General features: G+C 40.8%; 1 protein-coding gene across 1 annotated transcript in view; it reads right to left on the bottom strand.

The window, feature by feature from the left end:
• The window catches only part of SYNE1 (spectrin repeat containing nuclear envelope protein 1), a 392090-nt gene that overhangs the window by 297994 nt on the left and 69302 nt on the right, over positions 1-24794 (bottom strand). The window contains exons 4-5 of the mRNA XM_059700015.1: positions 5558-5653; positions 1748-1831 (exon numbers count right to left, since the gene is read on the bottom strand). Of these exons, the coding sequence (XP_059555998.1) occupies positions 1748-1831; positions 5558-5653 (180 nt within the window). The remainder of the gene's footprint in view (positions 1-1747; positions 1832-5557; positions 5654-24794) is intronic.

Genomic DNA, 24794 nt, shown 5'->3' with positions numbered 1-24794 from the left:
AAATACAAGCATGATGAATGAGAAGCTAGGGAGACTAGTTACCTAGACATGTGAAAGGAAATGCAAGGGAAAGAATGATAATGGAGAAGGAAGGATGAGGAAGGCACTTCTCTAAGTATAACTTTTGCTCTTACTAAATAGAATCATAGTAATGATCTCATTCCACCCTCACCCCCCACCCCCAAATTAGTCAATTAGAATGTGTGTGTTGGGGGGAGGTTCTGAAAAATGGAATATAACTCTATTTCAATGAGTAACACTAAAAGGGACAGGAAGAACAGAAGCAACCTAAGTAAATTTAGAAGCAGTCTTTGGACTGGATATTGTAATGATAAGGACCAAACGAACTGCACGCAAATACTGTTCTCCAGTTAGTCAATCTGTTTCTCACAGGGACATGGGCCAGCAATTCTGATACTATGTTATGTGCATAATAGGGTTGAAAAATAAGTGAGTATATTGTAGATGACAGCCAGATTCTCATTGTAAGAGAAAGCAGAAACAAACACGCATGGAAAACTAGAATAAACCTGTGGTGCTGAGTTGAAATATCAGTTTGAAACAATAGTTGATACACATGTAAATGGGAGAAGTGAGTGAGCGCGCGAGAGAGATATCCCCAGGTTAGTACACATATTTTCTAGATCTGTTTGTTGGGAGGCCTAGGAGCAGTGAAACCTCAGTAGCAATGAGCACACCTACTACTCAAATCTGGGTTTCTAAATGCCATTTGCTAATAAAAGGACCCAAGCTTCCTTAGAGAAGGACTGGGGCAGGAAAATACAAGATACACAGGAGCCAGACTGAAGAAGCTTAATGGCCAAAACTTGAACAAACCAATAAATTAAAACTATAGAATAAAATAAATATCCACAAGTTTGTGCTAAAATAAGTAACTGAATAAATAATTGGAGGAAAAAAAGAAAATAATTTCTTACATTACAAATGAGGAAATATAAAATCACCATTAGGCAAACAGCACAGAAATAATTACTGAAGGTAATCAATGCTAAAATTAGTGAGCAAAGTTTAAGAATAAACAGAATATTAGCCTGATGTCAATGACCTCCCTTAAGTTCTTTCTCAGTTATAATATAAAGAGAAAATAATAATTTTACCATAAAAGAAACACAGCAAATGTCCTTACCATTGATCAGGATTAACGTGACCAGCAATGAGACCTATCAGTATCCTATATCCACTAATATGGTGCGCAGACAAGAACATATCACCTCCTTGGAATTCTTGCAAAATATGCATCACTTCAATATAATCATAAAATTGAGAAGCATTTTTTAAGATAACTCACCCCCCAGTTATCAAAAGTGTCAAAGTTATGAAAGACTAGGAAAGAATGAACAAGTGCCATAGAGTGGAAGGGACAAATGGTCAAATGCAAGGTGTGTGATTCATTGTATCCTGAAGAGAAACAAGACATTGGAGGAAAACGGATGAAATCAGACTAATGTCTATGCTTTTAGTTCATAGTAACAGACCAACTTGAAGTTCCGTATTTTGATAACTGTACTCTGTAATGTACTATGTATAAGTTGTTAGAGGGAGGTGCATGAAGCATAGACATGAAGTCATTGTACCCCTTTTTGCCACTTTTCTGTAAATCTAAAATTATTTTTACAATAATCCTGCATGTGTGTGTAGATCACATGCAGAGTTTTCACTCTGCAGCCAATATTGAAAACATCTGTGCCCACGCCTTCTTCAAGTGTTTTGGTTTTGCCTCTCTTACCCTCCTTCCTTCAAGGAACTTCAGCGCGGTGCCGATGTTAGCCACAGCGTGGATTCGCTTCATACGGCGTCCTTGTTCACATGGCTATGAAAAGAGGACAGGAATAGATCAAAATGCACACATTCAGGAGATGGCTCAATAAAAGATAAAGAAATAAAAAGAGACTTAAAAGATCTATTTAAGTGTATTTAAACATACTTGGAGAATATTCAAGAACAACCGGCATTACTTAATTTCTATAAAGATGGGCAGGTATAGGAAGGGGCATTATCCACACAGCACCTTAAAAGTTTACTGATATACTCAATAAAGGACTTTCAGGTTTCTGTATGTCTTAGAGTGGAAATTCACAAAATTCCTATGCTGTCTACTGACACTGTCATCCTATAAAGTAGGAAATCTATATATATGAAACCCTAAGGCGACTGGCTGACTAGCCGATAACTGTGATACACATTGACCACCAGGGGGCAGATGCTTAACACACAGGCATGGAGACAGGGAACAAACTGATGAATCTCAGAGGGAAGGGGGTAAGGGGAAAGGCAGGGATAGATTAACCAAAGATCTTATATGCATACTAGAGGCCTGGTACACAGATCTGTACACCGGTGGGGTCCTTCGGCCTGGCCTACGGGGATTGGGCCAAAACCAGCTCTCCAACATTCCCTGAGAGGTCCCGGATTGCAAGAGGGCACATGCCAGGCCGAGGGACCCAATGGTGCATGAATCTGTGCACCGGGCCTCTACTATTTATATGAAAAGTAGCCTTTATGTGAGGGCCTGGGGTATACAGGAAATCTCTGTACTTTTCTTGTAAATTTGTTGTAAATCTGAAACTACTCTAAAAAAAAATTAAGTCTTTGAAAAGGTACTCTTGGTAACTCACCATTTTTTTTTTTCAGTTATACTGACATGAAAGGTTATTGACAATGTTATAACATTTCTAGATTTAGATGATCTAAATATACAGGCCAAGGTTAAAATGTAGGATTGTGAGAATGAAAATATTATCTACACAAATGTATGTTCTGATTACTTATGTCTGAGTTACTAAAATTATCATGTGCTTTCTATGTACCACAATGCTAATTTTAAAACTCAAAATAATTTAAATAATGTAGAAAGGATTAGCCTCCTTTACATTGATAGGAACCAAGTGGATAATTGAGGTGAAGTAATGTCTCCATTATCGCATAGCTGGTAAACTGGTTTCCTTTCTGTGACACCAGACCCTAACTAATCTCCCATTGCAGCTCAAGCCGAGTACCTTTTACTTCCCAATTATAGTGTACTAGGCAAACAATAGTATGATATCCTAAACAAATATTTAAATAGAAAATTTACTTTTTACATTTTTGACTTCTATTTATTCTTTACTTTGGAACCTCTGTTATACATGACATAGTCTTACCATTGATCCACACATGGCCCATTTATTTCCTTGTTTGTTTGTTTGTTTGTTTGTTTGTTTTTAATCCTCACCCGAGGATATTTTTCCTTTGATCTTTTAGAGAGAGTGGAAGAGGGAGGGAAAGACAGAGAGAAACATTGAAGTGAGAGAAACACATCAATTGGTTGCCTCCTGCGTGTGTCCTGACCAGGGCCCAGCCAGGGAGAACCTGCAAGCAAGATACGTGCCCTTTGGTCTGCAGGCCCACACTCTATCCACTGAGCCAAACCGGCTAGGGCTAGTTACTTATTTAATTAGTTATTTTTTTATAATGTAAAAAGCACCTACAAACCTGCCAACTGAACAAAGCCAGGATCCAGAAATTACATATAAAAAGCAATAACGCCATCATTCAGTTCATTCATCTATCTGCCTTCCTACATCCATGGCAACCATCACAATAAACCTAGTCCAATGCCTTTCTTTTATATAAATTCATTTCATATATATGCATTATTAAAAATAATATTTTTTTTAGTTTTTACATTTATATAAAGGTTATCACTACATCAATCTTTTGAGACTTATTTTTCCACATAATAATTTATTCCTAAGGTTCATCGAAGTCATTGCCTGTCACTGTATTTCATTCATTTTGACAGCTATATTATGTGCCATGTAACTCCTCTCCTTTTGAAGTGACTCTGGGTTATTTTCAGGTTATGTCTGTTTTGACCTATGTTAATGTACAATGGCAGAATTATATTGGCACTTAGAATAGTATGCTTCTTAAATACATCCATTTGAATTGTAATAAGGTTTCCTTCAACCTTCTAGGAAACAGCATAATTCAGGAGGATATATACACATGACCAGCTATATGTGGCAATCAAGGGAGTATGTATTTCAGCTCAATGCCTCTTACACCCTAACACTTATCCAGCGTGTGTAGTTCATGCATACATCTGTACCTTCCAAACTGGCTGTTCACGTGTCCTGTTCGATTTCCCCCAAAGCAGAGCCTGAGGAAAGGACTTGGCTGCCTGTAGTTCATTGGGGAGCTGATCCCAGGAAGCAAGAGTGAGGATTCGTGAAAAGTGAAACAAGGAAGTGGGAAAAGCTAACGAAGGGTGTGCTCTGGAGGGTCCCACTGTGGGCAACTGGGCTCGGTTCCCCTGGGGGTCCCACTGGGCGCTCTAAGAGATCTGTAAAATCGGCCTCAGAACCATTCCTCCTGCAAGTGCCCGGCTGGAGCATTTATTCATGAACTCCCACTGCCATTGGTTGAGGGTCTCTGGGACCGTTAACTCTCCTATACTTGAGGGCTGCCTGGTGCAATCTGTGGCTCTGATAAGCCCGGAGGGCAGAATCCCAGCGATATGCTACCAGTGCTTGAGATCCAATGCTGGTGGGGGGCCTGGGTAACGCCCACCACTGCGTGGCTGAACTCAGACGTGAGCAGAGGTGGCATCCGGGCCACGGGAAGCAACTGCTAGGAATCAAACTAGAAAATGACTTACACAACATTACTATCAGTTTGTGTGTTTCAATAAACAACCTCTTCCAAAAGCTATTTTGAGGACTCTCTTCACAACATTAACTAGAAATTTTATGTTCAGGCAAAGCAATTAAAAAACCCTACTAAGTTACCCGAGAAATAATGATTGTGTAGCACCTGTCAAGATGCAATAGATACAGAAAAAGAGAAGTACTCCCAATTTTGAACCCTTTGTATACAACATGATGAAGACCATTTCCTGAGCTCCTTTCTCTAATTATGGTAAACAGCATTTATAATAGCTTATGTTTGCAAACTACTTATTTCTCTATCACTCTGAAATAAAAATAAATATAATCCAGAAAAAAATATTTTATGATTTGAGTACTGGAGGAAAAACAGCGCTCACTGTCAGTGTTGTTTTTCACTCTGCCGCTTTCGCTGTCTGAAAGCAAATGATCCAGAACGTGCTGTTCCTGTGACAAAGCACTGGTGTTGGAGGGTGGCCACAAGCTTATGAAAAATTGCCGCGTTGATTTCAGCTCACTTTTCAACAAAGGGCTATATAAACACACCGGAATGGACCGACACTCCTTTCCACATGGCAAGCCAACACGCGCTAACAAGTGAGGTAGCTGCCTGGGTACCACACGGATGCAAGAGTTAACCATGATTGACTGACTACTGAGGAGGTCTCTGCACTTAATTCTAAGGCTACTGTATACACTGTTTTAAAAGGTGTGAGGGAACAAGAAAGGGGATGTATTCCTTGCTCCCAGAAGTGACCAATAGACTAGTGTTTCCTGCATCTTACTGACTACAAGAGAGAAAAACTTTATCTTATGTGGCAGAGTCCCTTCCACTCCCAACTCCACCGCCGCCAATTCCAGATGAGTCTGGTCACAGAAAAAATTCTTACCAGTTTCTGCCCAGACAGGACTTCCAGGAGAGCAAGCAGCTTAACACCATCTTTCATGTCTTCAAAAAGATCTTCTACCACCAGTGCGGGTTTCCGCTATAAAGTTAAAAAAAAGGAATAAATGCAAAAACTGCTTGTCCCTTTCTGTCAGACCTTTGCGACTCATCCTGGTGAAATTTGTAGGGGAGAATTCTAAAATACCTACATGATTTACCTTGGATATGATTGGCAATTACCTTTTGATAGCTGTAAGGAGAAAAACAATCCTTTGGAGACAAACTTAACATTCAAAAACTTCGGGAGACTTGATGCTGGGGCTTTCACACGCATACAAGCATCTTTCCAGAAAGGGATTTTGTCAAGGATGGGCGGTGTGGAGTAAGGGAAGGGGAAAGAGGGCGCTCTCAGTGGGAAAGATGGGAGACATGACAGCAGGGCCTACAAGGGGAGCAGGAGGTGCCGCGGCTAAACTGGACCAAACTTCCCGCTTCACTGAGCGAGCATCCTGGTACTTCTGGGTTTGAACCAGGTGCCAGCCTCCAGAGGACACTCTCTAGGTGACTCCTAGCTCAGTGACCTGCAGCGGGAGCCCTGCTAGCACAGGCAAGGGCACAGCTTTCACCTCTGGCGGGTCAGCGGGCTGTGTTCCGTTTCACAGCCTGGCAAACCTTCTCTCACTGTGTGGCTTTGAACTCAGAGGATCCTAAGGGCAAGAGCACAGACTAACCAGGGCAACAGCATCAGCCTCACTGGAAAAAGAAATCAACGCCCACTTACAATTCATAGAGGGTCTTATTGTTTATGAAGATCATTAAAATACTTAATATGCTGGGGTTCATCGACCTTGAATTAAGGTCTGTCTTGGCTCAGAAGAAAGTAAAGAAGTGATGATGCTCATCAGATTTCTCATAGAATGTTTTTTTCTATGTATCAGCTGGGTTCAATCTCTATAGTTTTTCTGATTCTGAGTCATGTTAAAGGCCCGATGCTGGATTCCTGACTTTCGATTTTCTCTCTTTAAAAGAAGAGATTTTTATGTAGCCAAATGTTTTATTGAAATGTGACTTTTTTCGCTACCCACTGACATGAAGCATTTACATTTCTCTTATGACTGCATGAATGATTCTCTGAATGGTGCAATTCCAATTTTAAACACATTTCTCTCTCTTTATAAATTGAAGGGCTGAATACATTTTGTTCTCATGCTGTGAAATACATGTTCAAAAATAACAGTTTTCATTGGTAATCATTTTTTTTAAATTCCACTGTTGACACTGCTTATTATTTATTGTAGCAAAAATGTAACAGTGACTTTATATTCTAAGCATATAAATAAAATTATTCAGAATAAAATGAGCCATTGCAATGAAAACTATTTCATGTAATAAGAGTCAAAATTATTGTGTGAGCTATACATAATCATTAGAAATATGGCCTACTTATCATTGCAAATGTCCATTTGCATCTTAAAATTTAAAAACAGTTGAAAATGAGGAAAAAGTCCATACATATGTCATATATTCAGTGAACAAATAAAAATAAAGTTTTTCACAGATTGCATTAACCTGAAAATATATAAAGAAAATTGAAGTGGAGAATTTTCATGAAATAATAAATATGCCAAGACATTTGATCCCCAGAAGCAATAAACTGCATCCACACGTCCATTTTGCCTTAAACATACGCAGGCCTCTGCCACTCTGCATGACATTGTCTCTGGACCTCATTCCTGCCTGTCCTGCTTCTCCTCTACCGTGCTCACTGCTTCCTTCCCTGCCAGCCGCTCCTGCCCAGCTCCTGGGAGTGGCCCTCACACCAGCAGTGACCACTGAGCAGTTGCGTAGCCCACTGGCCTTTCTGGTTTCAGCTTTGCTGGTACCATCGTCCCCTTGATCTGCTCCTCCCAAAACCTCTTTGACCAGCTTGCCTGGCATCCAGGCCTCTTTTCCTCCTCTCTCTCTCTTTTGTTCCTATCTATGGCCAATCACCAAACTCAATCCCAACTTCTCTGGTCTTTAAGAAACTGTGCCTGGATGGGCACAGCCCTTCAATCCTTCCGTAAGTGTTCTCTCCTAAACACTGTTGAGCATATGGTAGGCACTCATTGTGTGCTGTAGGCTAACTGAAAGAATGTAATTTTCTCTTAATGGATCTTTAAATGTGGTATATATATATTATGGGCAAAGAAAAATGGTCTCCGGATTCTAGGCAATCACAGACTCTCACACAACACAGACCTAGAAGTATCTTGTTTCTGAATTCCTTGGTCACAGTAGGAACTCATTAAACACTTGTTGAAGGAATGAATGAATGAATTTTTCAGTCTGTGCACGGAAAAGAAGAGTAGATGATTTTATTTGAACACAAATACCTAGAATACCTTTACTTTCCTCTTTTTCTTCTTAGCAAATTCCTGGTTAGTTTTCATCACTCAGTTTATATGTAATCTTTTTCAGTTATTCAACTAGAAGTAACTACTTCTTCTGTCCCAAGTATGCTGTTCAGATGACAAGGATCACATTCTTTTATAGTTAGCTATTACAAACCTGTGGCCCCAGTGACTCAGATCACGAGAAGTCGGATTTATCTTTATATACTTAGTACTGGGCACAGTGCTCAGCCAGTAAATATGTAGTTAATGACTAAAACGCATTCAGCAGGGGTATTTACAAAAAATCTTTTGGAATCTTAGGGAGGAGATAGGCACAAATAAAATCATAATGCCAAAATCTCTCTTTTTGTGGGAAATATGAGTTGTTTCTGAAAAATTTCCCACAGTGTCTTCTTACACAAAAGGAGGTGCAGTCTGAGGGCTATCAACACACAAAATAGAGGCGGAGCAGCATTGAACAGACTGTCAAACGACAGCGGGAAGGCTGGGGAGGGTTGGGGGGGGCGTTAAGAGATCAACCGAAGAACTTGTATGCATGCATATAAGCATAACCAATGGACACAAGACACTGGGGGGTAGGGGAGGCTGGGGAAGGTCAAGGGGGAAAAAAAGAAGGAGACATATGTAATACTCTTTTTAATACCTTAAGCAATAAAACAAAATTTAAAAAAACAACACAGAAATTAGGGAAAATATGTCCATTTAAAATAAAAACGCTTATGCCAATTTAATTAGTAATATATAGGTTTTATATTTTAAGCACACTGAATTACAGGATCTAGCATTATGTAATCAATTCTTTATTTAATACATCAACAAGTAAAAGAGGGAGAAAATAAACCTCTGGCCAACATACTGCAAAGAGTTGGCAAAAGTAAACACTAATGAATGATTATATATATATATATAATCATTATATATATATATATATATATGATTATATATATGATTTCAGAAAGGAAGGGAGAGGGAGACAGAGATATAAACATCAATGATGAGAGAGAATCATTGATTGTCCCCCTACTGGTGATCAAGCCTTTAACTGGGGCACATGCCCTGACAGGGAATTGAATTGTGACCTCCTGGTTGACAGGTCAACGCTCAACCACCGAGCACATCGGCCCAACTAGCGAATGCTCTTTATATTTCTACAAGCACTATCCAATTGCACATAAGTATTGTGTGAAACCAAAACACAAAACAAAACAAAAACAACTCCTCCATTTATCAAAAATTACATGAGAATAAAAAAGTCCTACTAATGATTGAACAAGCTGAACAAGCTTTGCTATCCCTTTTTGCTTAAAGCATTATTTACAACCAGAGGCCCGGTGCACAAAAATTTGTGCACTTGGGGGTGTTCCTCAGCCCGGCCTGTGTCCTCTCGCAGTCTGAGACCCCTTGAGGGATGTCTACCTGCTGGCGTAGGCCCGCTCCATGGGGAATTGGGCCTAAGCTGGCAGTCAGACATCCCTCTGGCAGTCCGGGAGCCCTTGGGGGATGTCCATTTGCCAGCGGGAAGCAGGCCTAAGCTTCAGTTGGACATCCTTAGCGCTGCTAAGGAGGCGGGAGAGGCTCCTGCCACCACCGCTGTGCTGGCAGCCATCAGCCTGGCTTGTGGCTGAGCAGAGCTCCCCCTGTGGTAGCGCACTGACCACCAGGGGCAGCTCCTGCATTGAGCGTCTGCCCCCTGGTGGTCAGTGTGTGTCATAGTGACCAGTCATTCCCAGTCATTCTGCTGTTAGGGTCAATTTGCATATTACCCTTTTATTATATAGGATAGAGACCTGGTGCATGGGTGAAGGCTGGGTGGTTTTCCCTGAAAGGTGTCCCAGATCAGGGTGGGGGGTCCCGCTGGGGTGCCTGGACAGCCTGGGTGAGGGGCTGAGGGCTGTTTGCAGGCTGGCCACAGCCCCTTCAGGGTGGGGGGGGTCCCACTGGGGTGCCTGGTCAGCCTAGGTGAAGGGCTTAGGGCCGTTTTCAGGCTGCCCACACCCCCTTCAGGGTGGGGGTCCCTGCTGGGGTGCCTGGCCAGCCTGGGTGAGAGGCTGATGGCCATTTTCAGGTTGGCCACAGCCGTGGGCTGGAAGCAGGTATCTGGGATTTATTTATCTTCCCCAGAGCTCAGGGCAGGCAGGGCAGGTGGGGAGCTTGGCTTTCTCCATCGCTGGGGACAACCCAAGCCTCCTGCTTGCTCCAGCTCCATGGCCGCCGCCATCTTAGTTGGGTTAATTTGCATATCTGCTCCTGATTGGTTTGTAGGCATGGTTGGTTTTTGGGCATGGCTTGTGGGTGTAGCAGAGGTACGGTCAATTTGCATGTTTCTATTTTATTAGTTTAGATAATAAATGATCAATAAGAGGAGACCTGTAGTATTGTGGCTGCTCATACTGTTTTGCGTGTGGCAGTGTTGTATCATACTTTTTTGTGTGTGTGCAATGTTATAATAGAAAACCTCCCAGCTAACATGTCTCTCCTGTCACATATGTAAGCACTTATGGCGCCAATCTGATTACTGTGGTAGATTCAGGTCACGGTCCTGGAAGCCAAGAGGGAGATTCAGAAAGGAGGACAATTTATTGGAGTCTGACTTAATGGAAAATAAAGATAATGTGGTTTTGTTGCTCACCAATTTGCAGTTTCAGGCACTAGATAGAGATCTATAAGGCACTTTTCAAGAGCACAATTATCTTTTTTTTTTTTTATTAAGATAAAATTATGAAAAACTTTTTTTGGTAAAGTGTTTGGAAAAATTCTCTTCCTCTTGGCCCTGTCAGTCACATTCAGATACTCTACAGATATTCATGCTGAATCTGAGGTCATTAGGAGAATGGCACCTCCTGACTGGGTGAGGGAGACGGAGATGGGAGAGAAGGAAAGGAGAAAGAGGTACTTGCCTCTGTGGCTTCCCCTTCTAGAAGCTCTCCTCAAACTAGGCTTAAACTCTAGTTCTGGCTCTAAGAGGATTGCCTGGTCTCTAAAAGTCTCTAGCAACTCAGGGAAAATGCACATGTTCTGTGCCAGACTATACCTTGGTGTTAACTCCTGACTGGAGCAGATGTTACAGCATTTTTCTCTCTTTTTTCTTCTGTCCCTTTATTGTTGTTATGTAGCCCCTTTAATGACATGTAATGAGATTCACTTCCTTTCTCTTAAGACTTAAAAGAGATCAAATGTTTCTCCTTGAACTTTATGAAATATTTCAATATCCAGGTATAATTTTTACTATTTCCTGCATTTGGGGAAAATATTCTTTAACGTGTGTGTGAATAACTTGTGTCACTTTAGTAGTCTATAAACACCAATACATATTTAACCCTTCTCATCTATTTTCATATTTTTATTCATCAAAGGATGGCCATGTTTGCCATGTGACATGTTGATTTTATGCCCCTAGAAACAATTATATTAATTAGGGGGGAAGGATTAAGAGAATAATTTTTATGAAAAAGAAATATCAGACATAGATATTAGCTATTTGGCATAAATTTTTTTTAATTCTCACACTTAAAATATTGTATATGAAATAAAAACTGTTGGCACATAAAGTGAATATGGCTACTATTACAGACTATATTTATAAATTCCAATGTTTACTAGATGTTTCTGTGGCTTAGACATTTATACATTCTAATTTAGTAGATGTTTTGATAGGGACGAAAGAGGGAAGAGAAGGAGAAAGAAGAGTAGGAAAGGATGAATAATATATTGTTAAATGCCTCAATGTGCCAAGCACTATTCTGAGGGCTTGTAAAAGTTACTGGTACCTCATTTAATATTCATAACCACTGTGTATGGGAGTATCACCCCCTCTCTAAAAGCAAGGAATCAATCTCAGAGAGGTGAAGCCATTGGCCTAGATCACACCCAAGTAAATGACTAGGTTTGAGCCCAGGTTTATTATTCTTTGAGCCACCTTGTTAGGCAGGAAGCTTAGTGTAAACATGAACATTAAAGTTTTTTTCTGAATAATGCACAAATCTGTAAATGTGGTTTTTAAATTTAATATCAATATAAAATAATATTGACTAATCAGCTTAAATGTCTGCCATTCCACTAGACACATTGTTATATTATTACAGTGACAGGACACGGGTTGGAATCAGCACAGGTGAAAGACCATGGAGAGAAGCTCGGGAGAAACCACGTGCGAGCTTCCAGAGGGGAGTGGTCTGTGCCCTCCCCATGGAATTGCGCAGGGCCGTGCTTAATTTCCCATGCTTCCATGCTGACTTCAGCTTCTCCAGCGTCATCTCTTCCCCATCCCTGTTCCCCCCAAAGCAGGTGTTCGCCATAAAACACATCATTAAGGTAAACTCATCAAAGAGGAGCAACATGGCCCAAGGCCTCCGGTAGACAAAACACTCTTTTCAGGTGTCATCTTCCAAGTGCTCAGAGGTTAGCTCACAGGAGCAAGTCAAGGCCATTCTTTCAGACATGGCTTTATTTGAAATGTACAGGCTTTGAGCAACCAGGTCTGCTGAGTTAATTCTTTTCTGCCCGGTCAGCATTTCCCTCCATACCCTGATGCACCCAGAATCTTTTTAATAGATCTCACTTCTTGGCATCTAAAGTCAATGGAACAGACTGTGGAATCTCAGAGGGAAGGTGAGGGAGGATGGGTAGGTGGGAAGAGATCAACCGAAGAACTTGTATGCATAGATGCATAACCTATGGACTCAGATAATGGGGTGGTAAAGGCCTCGGGTAGGGGATAGGGATAGGCTAGAAGAGGTCAATGGAGGAGAAAAGGGGACCTATGTAATTCTTTCAACAACAAAGATTTAAAAAACTAAAAAAAATACATTTCATTCATTTGCAACAAATAAAGAACAGCTGACATGTGTGTCTATTTTGTGATTACTGAGTAAGCACTGTTCTGAGTGTCATAATTTACATTGCAGTGCCCACCCACTCCCACTCCATGGATTCAAACAAGTAACCAAGGCTAAATTTATTTTTTATTCATAAGCCTCTGCATTTTTAGGGAAACCTGATGGTATTTGATGTAAGAAGATGTTTTAAAATGTTTTGACCAATGAATATTGATAAAGGAAGAAGGTGAAAAGAGCTTACTGTAGATGAATAATTAAATACATACATACAACATTCCATAGATAGATAGACAGATAGATAGATAGATAGATAGATAGATAGATAGATAGATAGATAGATAGATAGATAGATGATAGATAGATAGGAGCTATTTTGCATAGACAAGTGTATGCTTATATATATCCAAAATTATAAAAATGTTAGCAGACTAAAATATCTTTATCATTTTTAACTTTGTAATAACAGGGCAACCATATGCACATCAACTAAGGTGAAAGAAGTTTTGGGTGTTAGACTGAAACCAGTAATATAAGAAGAAAGCAAACCTACTTTGAAACATTACTGGCATATCATCACTTTATCAGCAGATCTACACATCTGCTAGAATCTTAGAATCCCTTAGTGACAAATAGCCACTGAGGAAATCAACAGCATGTAAGATTTAGTCTTTGGCCAAGGAGAAGAGAAAATCACCTATCCCATGCCAGGAGCAAGCCAGGTCGTCATTCATCATTAATACTTTTAGTCTCAGAACAAGTGGCAGCCTAGATGCTTTGTCCTCTTGGAGAAGAATCTCTCAAAACCTTGTATTTCACAAAAAAATAGCTACAGCATTTCATCTAAAACACTAAATGCATATCCTAGGGTTTCAAATGCGTAATTGCTAGATACCCAGTCACCCCAGTAAAACTGAAGTGGAAAAGTTTAAAGGAACAGCCGATGGCACAGATAACTCTTTACTCCGGTCGGGACACACCCACCATTGAGCACCCTCAGGCTCGCTGGAAATGCCACAGTCATAGCCTAAGATAGTCCCAGATGGTGGGTATAGCCGTCCCAAGGCAAGGGCTGGTTCTCACGGTGTATTCTGTGCATCTTGAAACCTGTGTACACACAATGGCCCAGCACTCTTAGAGCCACATCCACTCCCTCCGGTTTATAGAAATGTCAAGTAGGAACTATTTCACAGGCTGAGGGACAGTATATGGAAAAAATCCCAACCAGGACCAGTCTAGAATGTTTGCATGCTCTGATGGTTATCTGATGGGTGGGAGCAACAAGGTAAACAACAGGAACAGAGAGAGTGGGAAGGGAAGAGGGGTTGACCAACAGATGTGGAGCAAATTACCTTCCCCAAAGGTTGGCAGAGAGCCCACCACATGAAATGTGCAAACAAATGCCAAAGTAGACTCAGACCAGATTGGTAAAATCATGATGCTAACCACAGACAGTAGCCAAATAAAAGTAATTCCATATCTAAAAGGGTTTTTTTTTCTTTATTCAGAAAATCAAATTAGATTTTCCTAATATCTCCAGAAACCAGGTGAAGTAACTTAAGAATTTTATGTGTAATCTTGTTTTTCTTTCTTCCCCTTTATAAAAGCACCATTGTGATTATTTTCCACCTCTAATTGGCAAAAGTGAGAAGATAGTTCCCGTTCTTGTTTCCTATGATAGAGCAATCATTTCCACTTCCTTAATTACTTCATTCAATTCCGAATAAATGTCCTAAAGGCGGTAACTGCCCTCCAGCCCATCTTTAAATCTGCTTGGAAAACTCTGCTCTTAACAACTTGCACATGAATAAAATTATTTTCATTTTGTATAAAAGAAACATAGATGAATGTTATTTGTTTGATTCCTCAAGTTATTTGTTTGATTCAGTACAAAGTTGGGGTTATTCTTAACCTCTTTTTTTCATACCTCAAATCAGATCCATCAACAAATCTGCTGACTTTATTTTCAAAATTCATCCAGAATCCAACCACTGCTCACCACCTCCACTGTTCTGTCCTGGTTCCAGACACTGGTCTCCTGACTGGATGATTTCAACAACCTTCTAATTCACCTCCCTCCTTCTGTCCTGGATCCTTCTCAGTCTACCCTCAAGAGAGCCACTTATTTGCCTTCCATCCATTTCCCTCCATCCTATATAATAAACGCGTAGTATGCAAATTGTCCCCTCAACCGAGAGTTCGACCATGGGGAGGGGCCGGCTGGGGGAAAGGAGTTGACCAGGGGGTAGGGCCAGCTGGGGGAAGGGAGGGAGTACCCAGACAGCAGCCAGCAGCCACTAAGGACCATAACAGTGCACGAATTTTGTGCACTGGGCCTCTAGTTAGGATATAAGTGTCACAATGAAGAGGTTACCATACTTTTTCTATTTTGGTCACTGCTACATTCTCAGTACCTAGAATATTGCTGAACATAAAAACAGCACCTTAAAATAGTTATTGAATGAATGTACAAATAAATAAGATATTTCTAAAAGAAGGAACTTTGATAAATGTTATCAAAATGTTTATTAATCTGCATAAGCTTTGTTAGAACTATACTTAGGTTATCAATAAATTAATATTTTATTAATAAGTTAATGATTGCTATTTGTTTTGAAATGATAATTTTCCTTCATAACCTTTTAGTTACATATTTGGAAAGAATGGATTTATCAGTAGGTTTAGGATTACCAAGCTACAGTAGCCTTAGAAAAACAACTAAAGAATGGCTTCTGGAGTGAATTATTACATTTCCCTTTTGCTCTTTGCTTCTTTTCCTCCTCGTCTTAGTTCATTAATGATCCCACCAAAGTGTATACAGGAAACAGATGGGAGAAAATGCAGTCCTGAAAGTGTTTCACGTTAGCTTTAGGCACTGTTGGTGGAAAGACAACTGCAGAACAAAGCAGCCCCAAGTGATATTTTATGAATATGAAGATGACAATCGAAGTCATATTAGCCTAGGTTACTGAAAAAAACATAGAAAGTCAGAGGTATTCCTTTTAAAGAAGTGTATGAATATTACTTGGTCAAAACAAAATGTACTCTTAATAGAACCTACTATCAGTGGAATTGTGTGCCCCCCTCCCCCCACCGCCCCGCAAGCTATGTGAAAGTTTTAACCCCAGTACCTCAGAATGTGATCTTATTGGGAAACAGAATCTTCAGAGACGTAATCAAGTTAAAATGAGGCCGTCAGGACGGGTCTTAATCCACGATTCCTAGTGTCCTTATACAAAGGGGAAATTTGGACACAAACACAGAGGCACAGAGGCAGGACTGAGGCAACGCAGCAAACCAAGGAATGTGAAATCATGCAGGCCACCCCCAGCAGCTGGAAGAGGCAAGGAAGGCTTCTACCCAGAGTCTCAGGGAGCGTGGCTATCTAGCCTCGAGAACTGGAGATAATCAACATCTCATTCTAAGCCACCTAGTATGTGGAACTTGGTTATGGCAGCCTGAGCAAACTAACACAGAACCTAACTAATCTTTTATGGTGCTTTTATTTTTTTAGTTCTAAAAAGTGAAAAATGCTCATATCATGCCTGAGGTCATCGGAAAATTACAGTGTTTCAAGTGCTCAGTGCCTGTCCTTAATAGCCGCAGAGATTAAAGGCAGGCGGATGGAGAAAAGGCTGTTTATTGCATATTGAAAGAGAAGCTCCATTTATAGACACACTAAACAAGGGCTATTTGAGACCTATCTTTTCCCCCCAGGGGACATTTTGCCAAACTATATATGTATTTCCCAGCCAACTATCATAAAAAATGAATCAAGGGTGTTTAAATACAAATACAACATTCTATTTCATTTGTTAAATGAGAGAAAATGCAAGAACTACAAGCACTTGATAAGAGTATAACCAATGTTAATGTCAAGGTTACTTATACTATCTTTTTCTAATTAAAAATCTAACTCATGAAAGTTTTTATGAAAACACATCTTCAATTGCTCTCTTTGGGGGCCAAGATGGCACTATATAATTACAATAGTCTACAGACCTTGCATAAAAATTGGGAATTTCCTAAGATAAAACACTTTAAACATATGAAAGAACTAACATCTTTGAACTGTCAATTTTAAAAATATTCCAACATAAATGTTTTATTAAAAAATGCAAACTATTCTGTTAGATCTAAAAAGCATGTAACCATTTGGTAGGAATCCTCTCAAATTCAAGTCCACCCCTTTCCTACCTTCCCCTCGACCCCATCCTGAACTTAGGTGTCTCCAGGCCCATTCTTCCCATTCCCGTGCTGGTCTCAGAGAAAAGGGAAGTCCCTCCTCTGCTCCAAATCTCCATCTCCACCTGTGCTCTTAAAAAAAATAGCCCTAGCCAGTTCGGCTGAGTGGACAGAGCGTCAGCCTGCAGACTGAAGGGTCCCGGGTTCAATTCCGGTCAAGGGCATGTACCTTGGTTGTGGGCACATCCCCAGTAGCGGGTGTGCAGGAGGCAGCTGATCGATGTTTCTCTCTCATCTATGTTTCTAACTCTCTATCCCTCTTCCTTCCTCTCTGTAAAAAATCAATACAATTTATTTTAAAAATATATATGTGTGTGTGTGTGTGTGTATACACATACACACATACACTAGAGGCCTGGTGCACAAAATTTGTGCATGGGGGAGGGGGGTCCCTCAGCCCGGCCTGCACCCTCTCACAATTCAGGACCCCTTGGGGGATGTCCAACTACCAGTTTAGGTCCAATCCCTCTGGACATCCCTTTTGCAATCCGGGATCGCTGGCTCCTAGCCACTTACCAGCCTGCCTGCCTGACCACCCCTAACCGCTCTGCCTGCCTGCCTCATTGCCCCTAACCACCCACCTGCCTGCCTCATTGCCACTAACCACCCACCTGCCTGCCTCATTGCCACTAACTGCCTCTGCCTCAGGCCCCGCTGCTGTGGCTTCATCCAGAAGGATGTCAAGAATGATGTCCAGAAGATCATTAGGCTGTCCAGTCTAATTAACATATTATGCCATATATATATATATATATATATATATATATATATATATATATATATATATAATATCAGAGAAGAAAGGAGAGGGAGAGATAGAAACATCACTGATTAGAGAGAATCATTGATCAGCTGCCTCCTGCACACTCCTTATTGGGATTGAGCCCGCAATCTGGGCCTTGACTGAAATCAAACATGGGACCCTTCAGTCCACAGGCCGATGCCCTATCCACTTAACACCACCAGCTAGGGCTCCCCCTGTGCTCTTGATTTGTCTCCCACTCTGCCTCCTTGGGAGCCCTGTGTCTCCAACATAACTTTCCTTTCCCCCGTTCCAGCCTCTCTCTCTCAATGCCTGATCTGGGTCTTTTTCTCTGTTGCTACTCCACTCCTGGAGCCCACGTTTTCAGTATTCCGGAATATCTTCCATTTCGTTACTGCACCGCACTTGTTCTCACATCTCAACTTTTGAAAACATTGGTACCCAATCCCAGGCCATTTCTCAGGCTCCAGCATAAATGTTTCTTCCTGTGAAAGCCTGTTCGATGCCCTCCTTCAGATGACCTGGGTGGTTGGTTGTGTCTGCCATGTGCTCCCTGACACCCTACACTTCCCCTCTCATGGACTTTTCCACCCACACTTCACTGTGATTGTCTCTTCTGCAGACTGTCAGTTCTACCATGGCACGGGCTACCCCTGCCTTTGTTTACCACTGTATCCAGGATGCCTTGCACAAAATAGGTGCTTGAAAAGTATCTGCTGCATGAAGAGCTAAATAAACAAATGACCCCTGGGAGTGTAACACAGTGGTTAGTGCACAAGCTGAGGAGTCCTGGCATTGGGTTTTTCACACACTTGTTATGTGACCTTAAGATTATTAATTAACTCTAAACTTCAACTTCATAATTTATAAAATGGTGGAAATAATACTTATATTTGATTATTGCCATGAGGATTAAGTAAAATAAAAGATAAAATTGATAAAGTGCAGTAAATGGAACATGGTAAGAGTTAATAAATGGCAGCCCTGAGATTCAGAGACATTTTTATCAATGACTGATGACAAGCTGGAGCTGAATGAGGACCTCCCTTTGAAAAACCATTACTCAAGATCAATATTGGGCTAATTAAAAAACAACACTACACCTTCTTTCATTGACAGAGCAAACAGAACAGAAAGATTCAGGTTTCTTTTTCCTCTCTCTCTCTCTCTCTCTCTCTCTCTCTCTCTCACTCTCTCTCTCTCTCTCTCTCTCTCTCTCTCTCTCTCTGTTAATCCTCACCAGAGGATATTTTTCCCACTGTGTTTAAAGAGAGTGGAAGGAAATGAGAGGCAGAGAAAGAGAGAGAGAAAGAGAGAGAGAGAGAATCATTGATGTGAGCGAGACACATTGGTCGGTTGTCTCCCGCAGGTGCAACCCTTCAGTGCATAGCCAACACTGAGCCACAGTGGCCAGGGCTCAGGTTTCTTCTTGAAAAGGAAGAAAATTATAGGGTTCTTGTCTAAATATGAAGTCTTTTCCTGAAAGAAATTTTAAGATATGTAAAATAAATACAACCCTTTAATTTTTGTTATTATTACATTATATGAACAATTTGTGATTTGCAATGTTTTGTACACTATGACAAATTTGAAATTCAAAATTTCTATTTGAAAACAAAGCAACCCCCCAAAAAATGAACAGATAATTGTATACACAAGTAATTGAATAATCTACATGTGTGCTAAAAATGGCACAAAAACACAGAAAGTTCTTGTTTTTCTTCCTACTTTTATAAGATTTTTGTTTTCAGCAAAGCATAGTTTTGCAAACAGATTGCTCTCTTATTTCCACCCTATCTTCATAATGCTGTCATAATATTTATAGAGAGTTGTTGCAATAGAATAAAATGTCATTAGTAAGAGAGTTAATCATTTTAATTAGAAATAGTTTATTAGTTAGCAACTGAGAAAGCAGAGAAGAACAAAAATAAAAATTTCCCATAAAACCCTCCCAATTTCATCAAGTGGCCAATTTCCAAAGAAGATTTTGAGAAAAAAGGTAAAAACTTTCTAAATGAGTCTTTTAAATTGCCCTTTAAAATAAAAGTATATTTGTATTGTGTGTCCACCACCCATAGCAATATACTAGTACAGATGATGTATCATAGAAATGTACACTTGTAACCCATATAATATTATTAATCATTGTCACCCAAATAAATTTAATTTTAAAAAAATTTAAAGAAAATTTTAAAAAGTATTTTAGCTTTAGACAGTTTGGCTCAGTGGATGGAGCATCAGCTTGTGGACTGCAGTTCCCGGGCTCAATTCCAGTCAAGGGCACATACCTCAGTTGCAGGCTCGATCACCTGCCCAGGTCAGGGTATGTGCGGGGGGCAACCAACCAATTGATGTGTCTCTCTCACATTTATGTTTCTCTCTCTCTGTCTTTACCCCTCCCTTCTGCTCTCTCTAAAAATCTATGGGAAAATATCCTCGGGTGAGGATTAACAAAAAAAGTATTTTAGTTTGCTTAAACTTTATAAAGAAAGTATTGTAACAGCAAGACATGATCACACAATTTAGGATGAAATGGTTTATCATTCTAGATTAAATCCACAAAAATTCCCAGGACTGTTATGCTAAAGCTCTCAGACAACAGAGACTCTACAAAAGATTTACAACCTGCATTCTGGAAAAGAGTGAAAACTCTCATGCGTTTTCTTTCCTGCTGATATAGCACTTTTCTCTTTTCTTATTCTTAGAGATAAAATAACTTGTGTTACATAGCATGAGTAATAGGTGATTTAGGACTAATATCTTGAGTACCAGCATGAAAGTATTTTTGAGATGGGTCATTTTCTGACCTTTATTGGTAGATGCCAACAGAAAATTGTAGGAGAAAAATACCACAATCAAGGAATAAAGTGCATTTTAACTCTTTTAAATGGTTTGGTTATGAGATTATCTGAAATAATTCCAAAGCACAGAACTAGGTACAACAGGCGTTCATTATCACACAAGGAAGCATTTGTTATGAAAGAGGAGAGAAATTCATTACTATCTCATCCCAGGACCGAGTACTTGTCTCTGTCTTATAGGTTTGGGAGAAATTCTCATGAGCTTCAGACCAGCCTGCTATGTACTGAATGTGTGCCCCTGGAATCCAAATGTGGAAGCCTCCGCCCCCCACCCCCCACTGTGGGAGTGTTTGGAAGTGGGGCCTTTGGAAAGTAACTAGGTAACTAGAAGTGGTTGCCAAGTGATGCCCCATGATGGGATTGGTGTCTTTATAAAAATAGGCAGGGATTACCCATATATGAGTGAGTGAGAGGCAGAGCAGCATCAAACAGACTGTCAAACTATAGCAGGAAGGCCGAGGAGGGTTGGGGCGGTGGGGGGGGGGGGGGGCGGGGGGAGAGAGATCAACCAAAGGACTTGTATGCATGCACATAAGCATAACCAATGGACACAAGACACTGGGGGGTAGGGGAGGCTTGGGGAAGGTCAAGGGGGAAGAAAAGGAGACATATGCACTACTCTTTGTAATACTTTAAGCAATAAAACAAAATTTAAAAATAATTAATTAATTAATTAATTAATTAATTAATTAAAAAAATAGAAAGAGAGACCAGAGTTCCTTTCCCCTCCCTCCCTCCCTATGCTCCCTCTCTCCCTCCCCCTCTCTTTTCCTCCCTCATCTCTCCCTCCTCTCTCCCTCCCTCCTTCCTTCCCTCCCTTCCCCCCCTCCCTCCTTCCTTTTCTCTTCCTTCCTCCCTCCTCCCTCCTCCCTCCCTCCTTCTCTTCACCATGTGAGGACACAGCCAGGAAGAGGACTCTCATCAGGAACCAGGAAGCAAATCAGTTGGCTCCTTGACTCTGGACTTGCAGCCTCCCAAACTGTGAGAAATGAATGCTTGCTGTTTACGTGCCCCAGCCTATGACATTTTGTGACAGCAGCCCCAGCTGATTAATGTTGGTTAAGTATTTACTGGACAAAGTAAACAAGCACACAGGCTACACACCAAACCAGACTCAATCTGACCCCACAAATTACAGGACACCAGATCCTTTCAAAGGGGACAGCGGTCACGGCTCCATCCTGGGGGCAGGTGGCTCTTAGTTGTAGGACCTACCACTGGCCTTGGTTATTTAATAAGCAAACAGAAGGAGGAAACATTGGCTTCAAGAACCTCCGGAGGATAAGGAAAGACCTTGACACAGGGCTGGTCTGCTCTGTGGGTGAAAGCCTGTTGTCAGGGGAGATAACTGCGTGTTGCTGATAGGTGACCAGGAGCCGAGGGCCAAAAATTTGAGAAGCTGTTTTCATATGCTTCTGTGGAGCCTAGCGACTAAACGTATGAGTTTGTGTGTTGTGTGTGTGTGTGTGTGTGTGTGTGTGTGTGTACGTGAGCATATGTATATGTTTGCTGTCATGTCTGCAAAGTGCTAGAGTGATGGGACCAAGCACACTCTAGCATCACAGAATTGCTTTGGGAGCAAGTCTCCTCACAGGGACAGCAGGAAAAGTGACACGATGCCCTGGTCCAGATACTGAATCAAAGACATGAAATTGACCTTGTTTCTGTTGCAGGAGAGAGATTATCATTCTCAGGAGTAAGCGAGCACACCGCAGGGGGAAGGCCAGTGTGTGCTTCCCTTTTCATTTGGGTGCACATGGAAGTGTGACCTCCATGAGACCATGAAGCCTAGAAGGCATATGTGCTTTTAGAGGTACAGGTTACAGGTAGGAACAGCGATGAAAATGAGCATAAAAATGGGGATGGAGAGAGGGAGTTCGAGACAGAAGGTTGAGTAGTTTTGTGATGGAGGAGGAGAGAGCCTGGGAGAGTTAGAGATGGACAGGCATGGGACAGAGATGGGTGGGAGAATGAGAAAGAAATGGGGCTGTAAATAGAAACTCAGGGATGAAGGTGGGCAAAAGCTGGGGAAGAGAGAGAGGGATAATAGGGGGTCATGTGATCAGCTGCTGGCGCAGATGGAGACATAAAGCTCAACTCTATAGCTGTCCTAAAACTGCCAACAGCCGAGGAAGGGTAATGGGGTCAAATTTGATCTTCGCAATGTTTCTGCAATATAAGTGAGTGGGGAAAGGAAAGTGTTCTCCAATGAATTTGTGGGTTTGGCTATGTTTGACAAGAGACCACAGCATCAGTATAAACAAGTTCAGGATAACAAGTATAAGTATCCTTGTTCTGCTTCCATTTTCAATTTTCCAGGTAATTCAGGAAAGAAAAAGTCACTAGTGCAGAGGAGAGAGAGAAAAAAAGAACAAAAACATTCAATCATATTAGGGTTATAATGGAGCAGTTGTAGAGGTTTTCATAATTTTCTTGGTCTTTCAAAATAATGGAATAGATGCAAAAATGTGCAAAGTAGGAAAAACCACGGAGACTTTAGATTCATGTCTGGATTAAAATCTCAGCAGCACCAATTTATGGAGATGAAGACTGTAAAATAGCCTGTGTGAAGTACTTAGCACAGTACTTAGTCAGAAATGCCTTTACTATTATAAAAAAATCAAGAGAAGATATAGACTCTTTGCTGTTGTTTTATCAAACTCCTCTGTATGGTACTCAGCGCTGTGCTTAGAGCTATTGGGACTTATAAAGAAATTCCAAGAATTAGCACATGCCTTAGTGATTCACAATGTTACTGGGAGGCTGAGATAGGGAACAGTACAGGATAATCTAAGGCATGCTGAACCTCACCTACCCTGCAGGTTCTGGACTAGGGCAGAGATTTCAGATCCTCCCACACCAGAAGCAGGAAACCCAGGGAAAGGAGGGGGATGGCCCTGGGAGGGGGTGCAGGGAAACTGCTAACATCCTCCAAGCATTTGCTAGGGGACAGGCGCTCTGTCTCGCATGTGGTCAGCAATGACTTCACAAATGAAAGAGGCTTGAACTCCACAGTAAAGGGAGGGCTGATATTTAGGTGGGAAATGGTAGGGGCAAGGTCACAGAGCAGGGCAGGAAGAGACCAGAAAAACCAACACATATCGGTAAAGCCTATTGCAATAGGCAGTTACCACACCACTGTGTAAAGCAACTTGAAGCAGTGATAAAACAGCAATTACAAAACAGACGTGAAAATAAACTCTTGGAAGATCATTGCTCCACAAAGGCCCTTCACATACTGTATGGCATGGCATCTATTCAAACTTCCCCTTCTTTTTAAGGATTCGGTGCATAATAGATGAATGTGTCCTAAGAATTTTACTTGGAAAACTTTCACAAAGGTATTCAACCTTACTTAAACAAAATTAAAAATTAATTATAAATTATATTAGCCAATCAGATTAGAAAACACTGTAGCTTTAAAGTCCGTTACTAGTGTAAGGAAATGGGCATTCAGATAAACTCTTGGTATATATTAAAATTATAAATGCATATGCCTGTTAACTAGCCACCCACTTCTAGAAACTTATCCTAAGAAAAAATCACACAAGTGTTCAAAGATATAGGCTCAAGGACTTTCAATGTAGGGTTCTGTATAATACCAACTAGAAACCATGTAAATGACCATCGATAGCTACTGAGTACTTTATGATTTATAACTTATATATTTATAATAAAATTATTCATTCATTAATATGACTATGTAGCTCTGTGACTGTTGACATGGAGAGATGTGCTGCATGAAACAGAGGCATACAGATCACGATCCTATAAAACCACTTTTGTGAAATCGTGTGTCCCTGTGTAGAAAAGTGGCGATTAATATGTTAGGGATGGTTCTATCAGGATTGTAAGATTTGAGGTGATTTTTACTTTCTTTACACTTGTAAGAGGTATATTGTTAATATTATTTATAATTAGCATGAAATCTTCTAACAATATGAAAAAAACAATAACTCTATTTTCATCTAAGAAAGAAATAACCTTCCCAATGGATGTTAATTGTGTGGTGTAAGCACCAGCCAGGACCTGAGAAAATGAGAGGCATTTGCTGCGTTCCTAGGGTAGAAGCTGGGTGCACCCGTTGACCAGAGAATTCCCTCTTACCACGTGGCTTTTGGAAAGGGAATGTAGGGGAGATCAT

Source organism: Myotis daubentonii, chromosome 6 (genome assembly GCF_963259705.1).
Source record: "Myotis daubentonii chromosome 6, mMyoDau2.1, whole genome shotgun sequence".
NCBI lineage: Eukaryota > Metazoa > Chordata > Mammalia > Chiroptera > Vespertilionidae > Myotis > Myotis daubentonii.
Note: the sequence above shows the minus strand (reverse complement) of the source record. Positions and strands in the feature narration are given on the sequence as shown.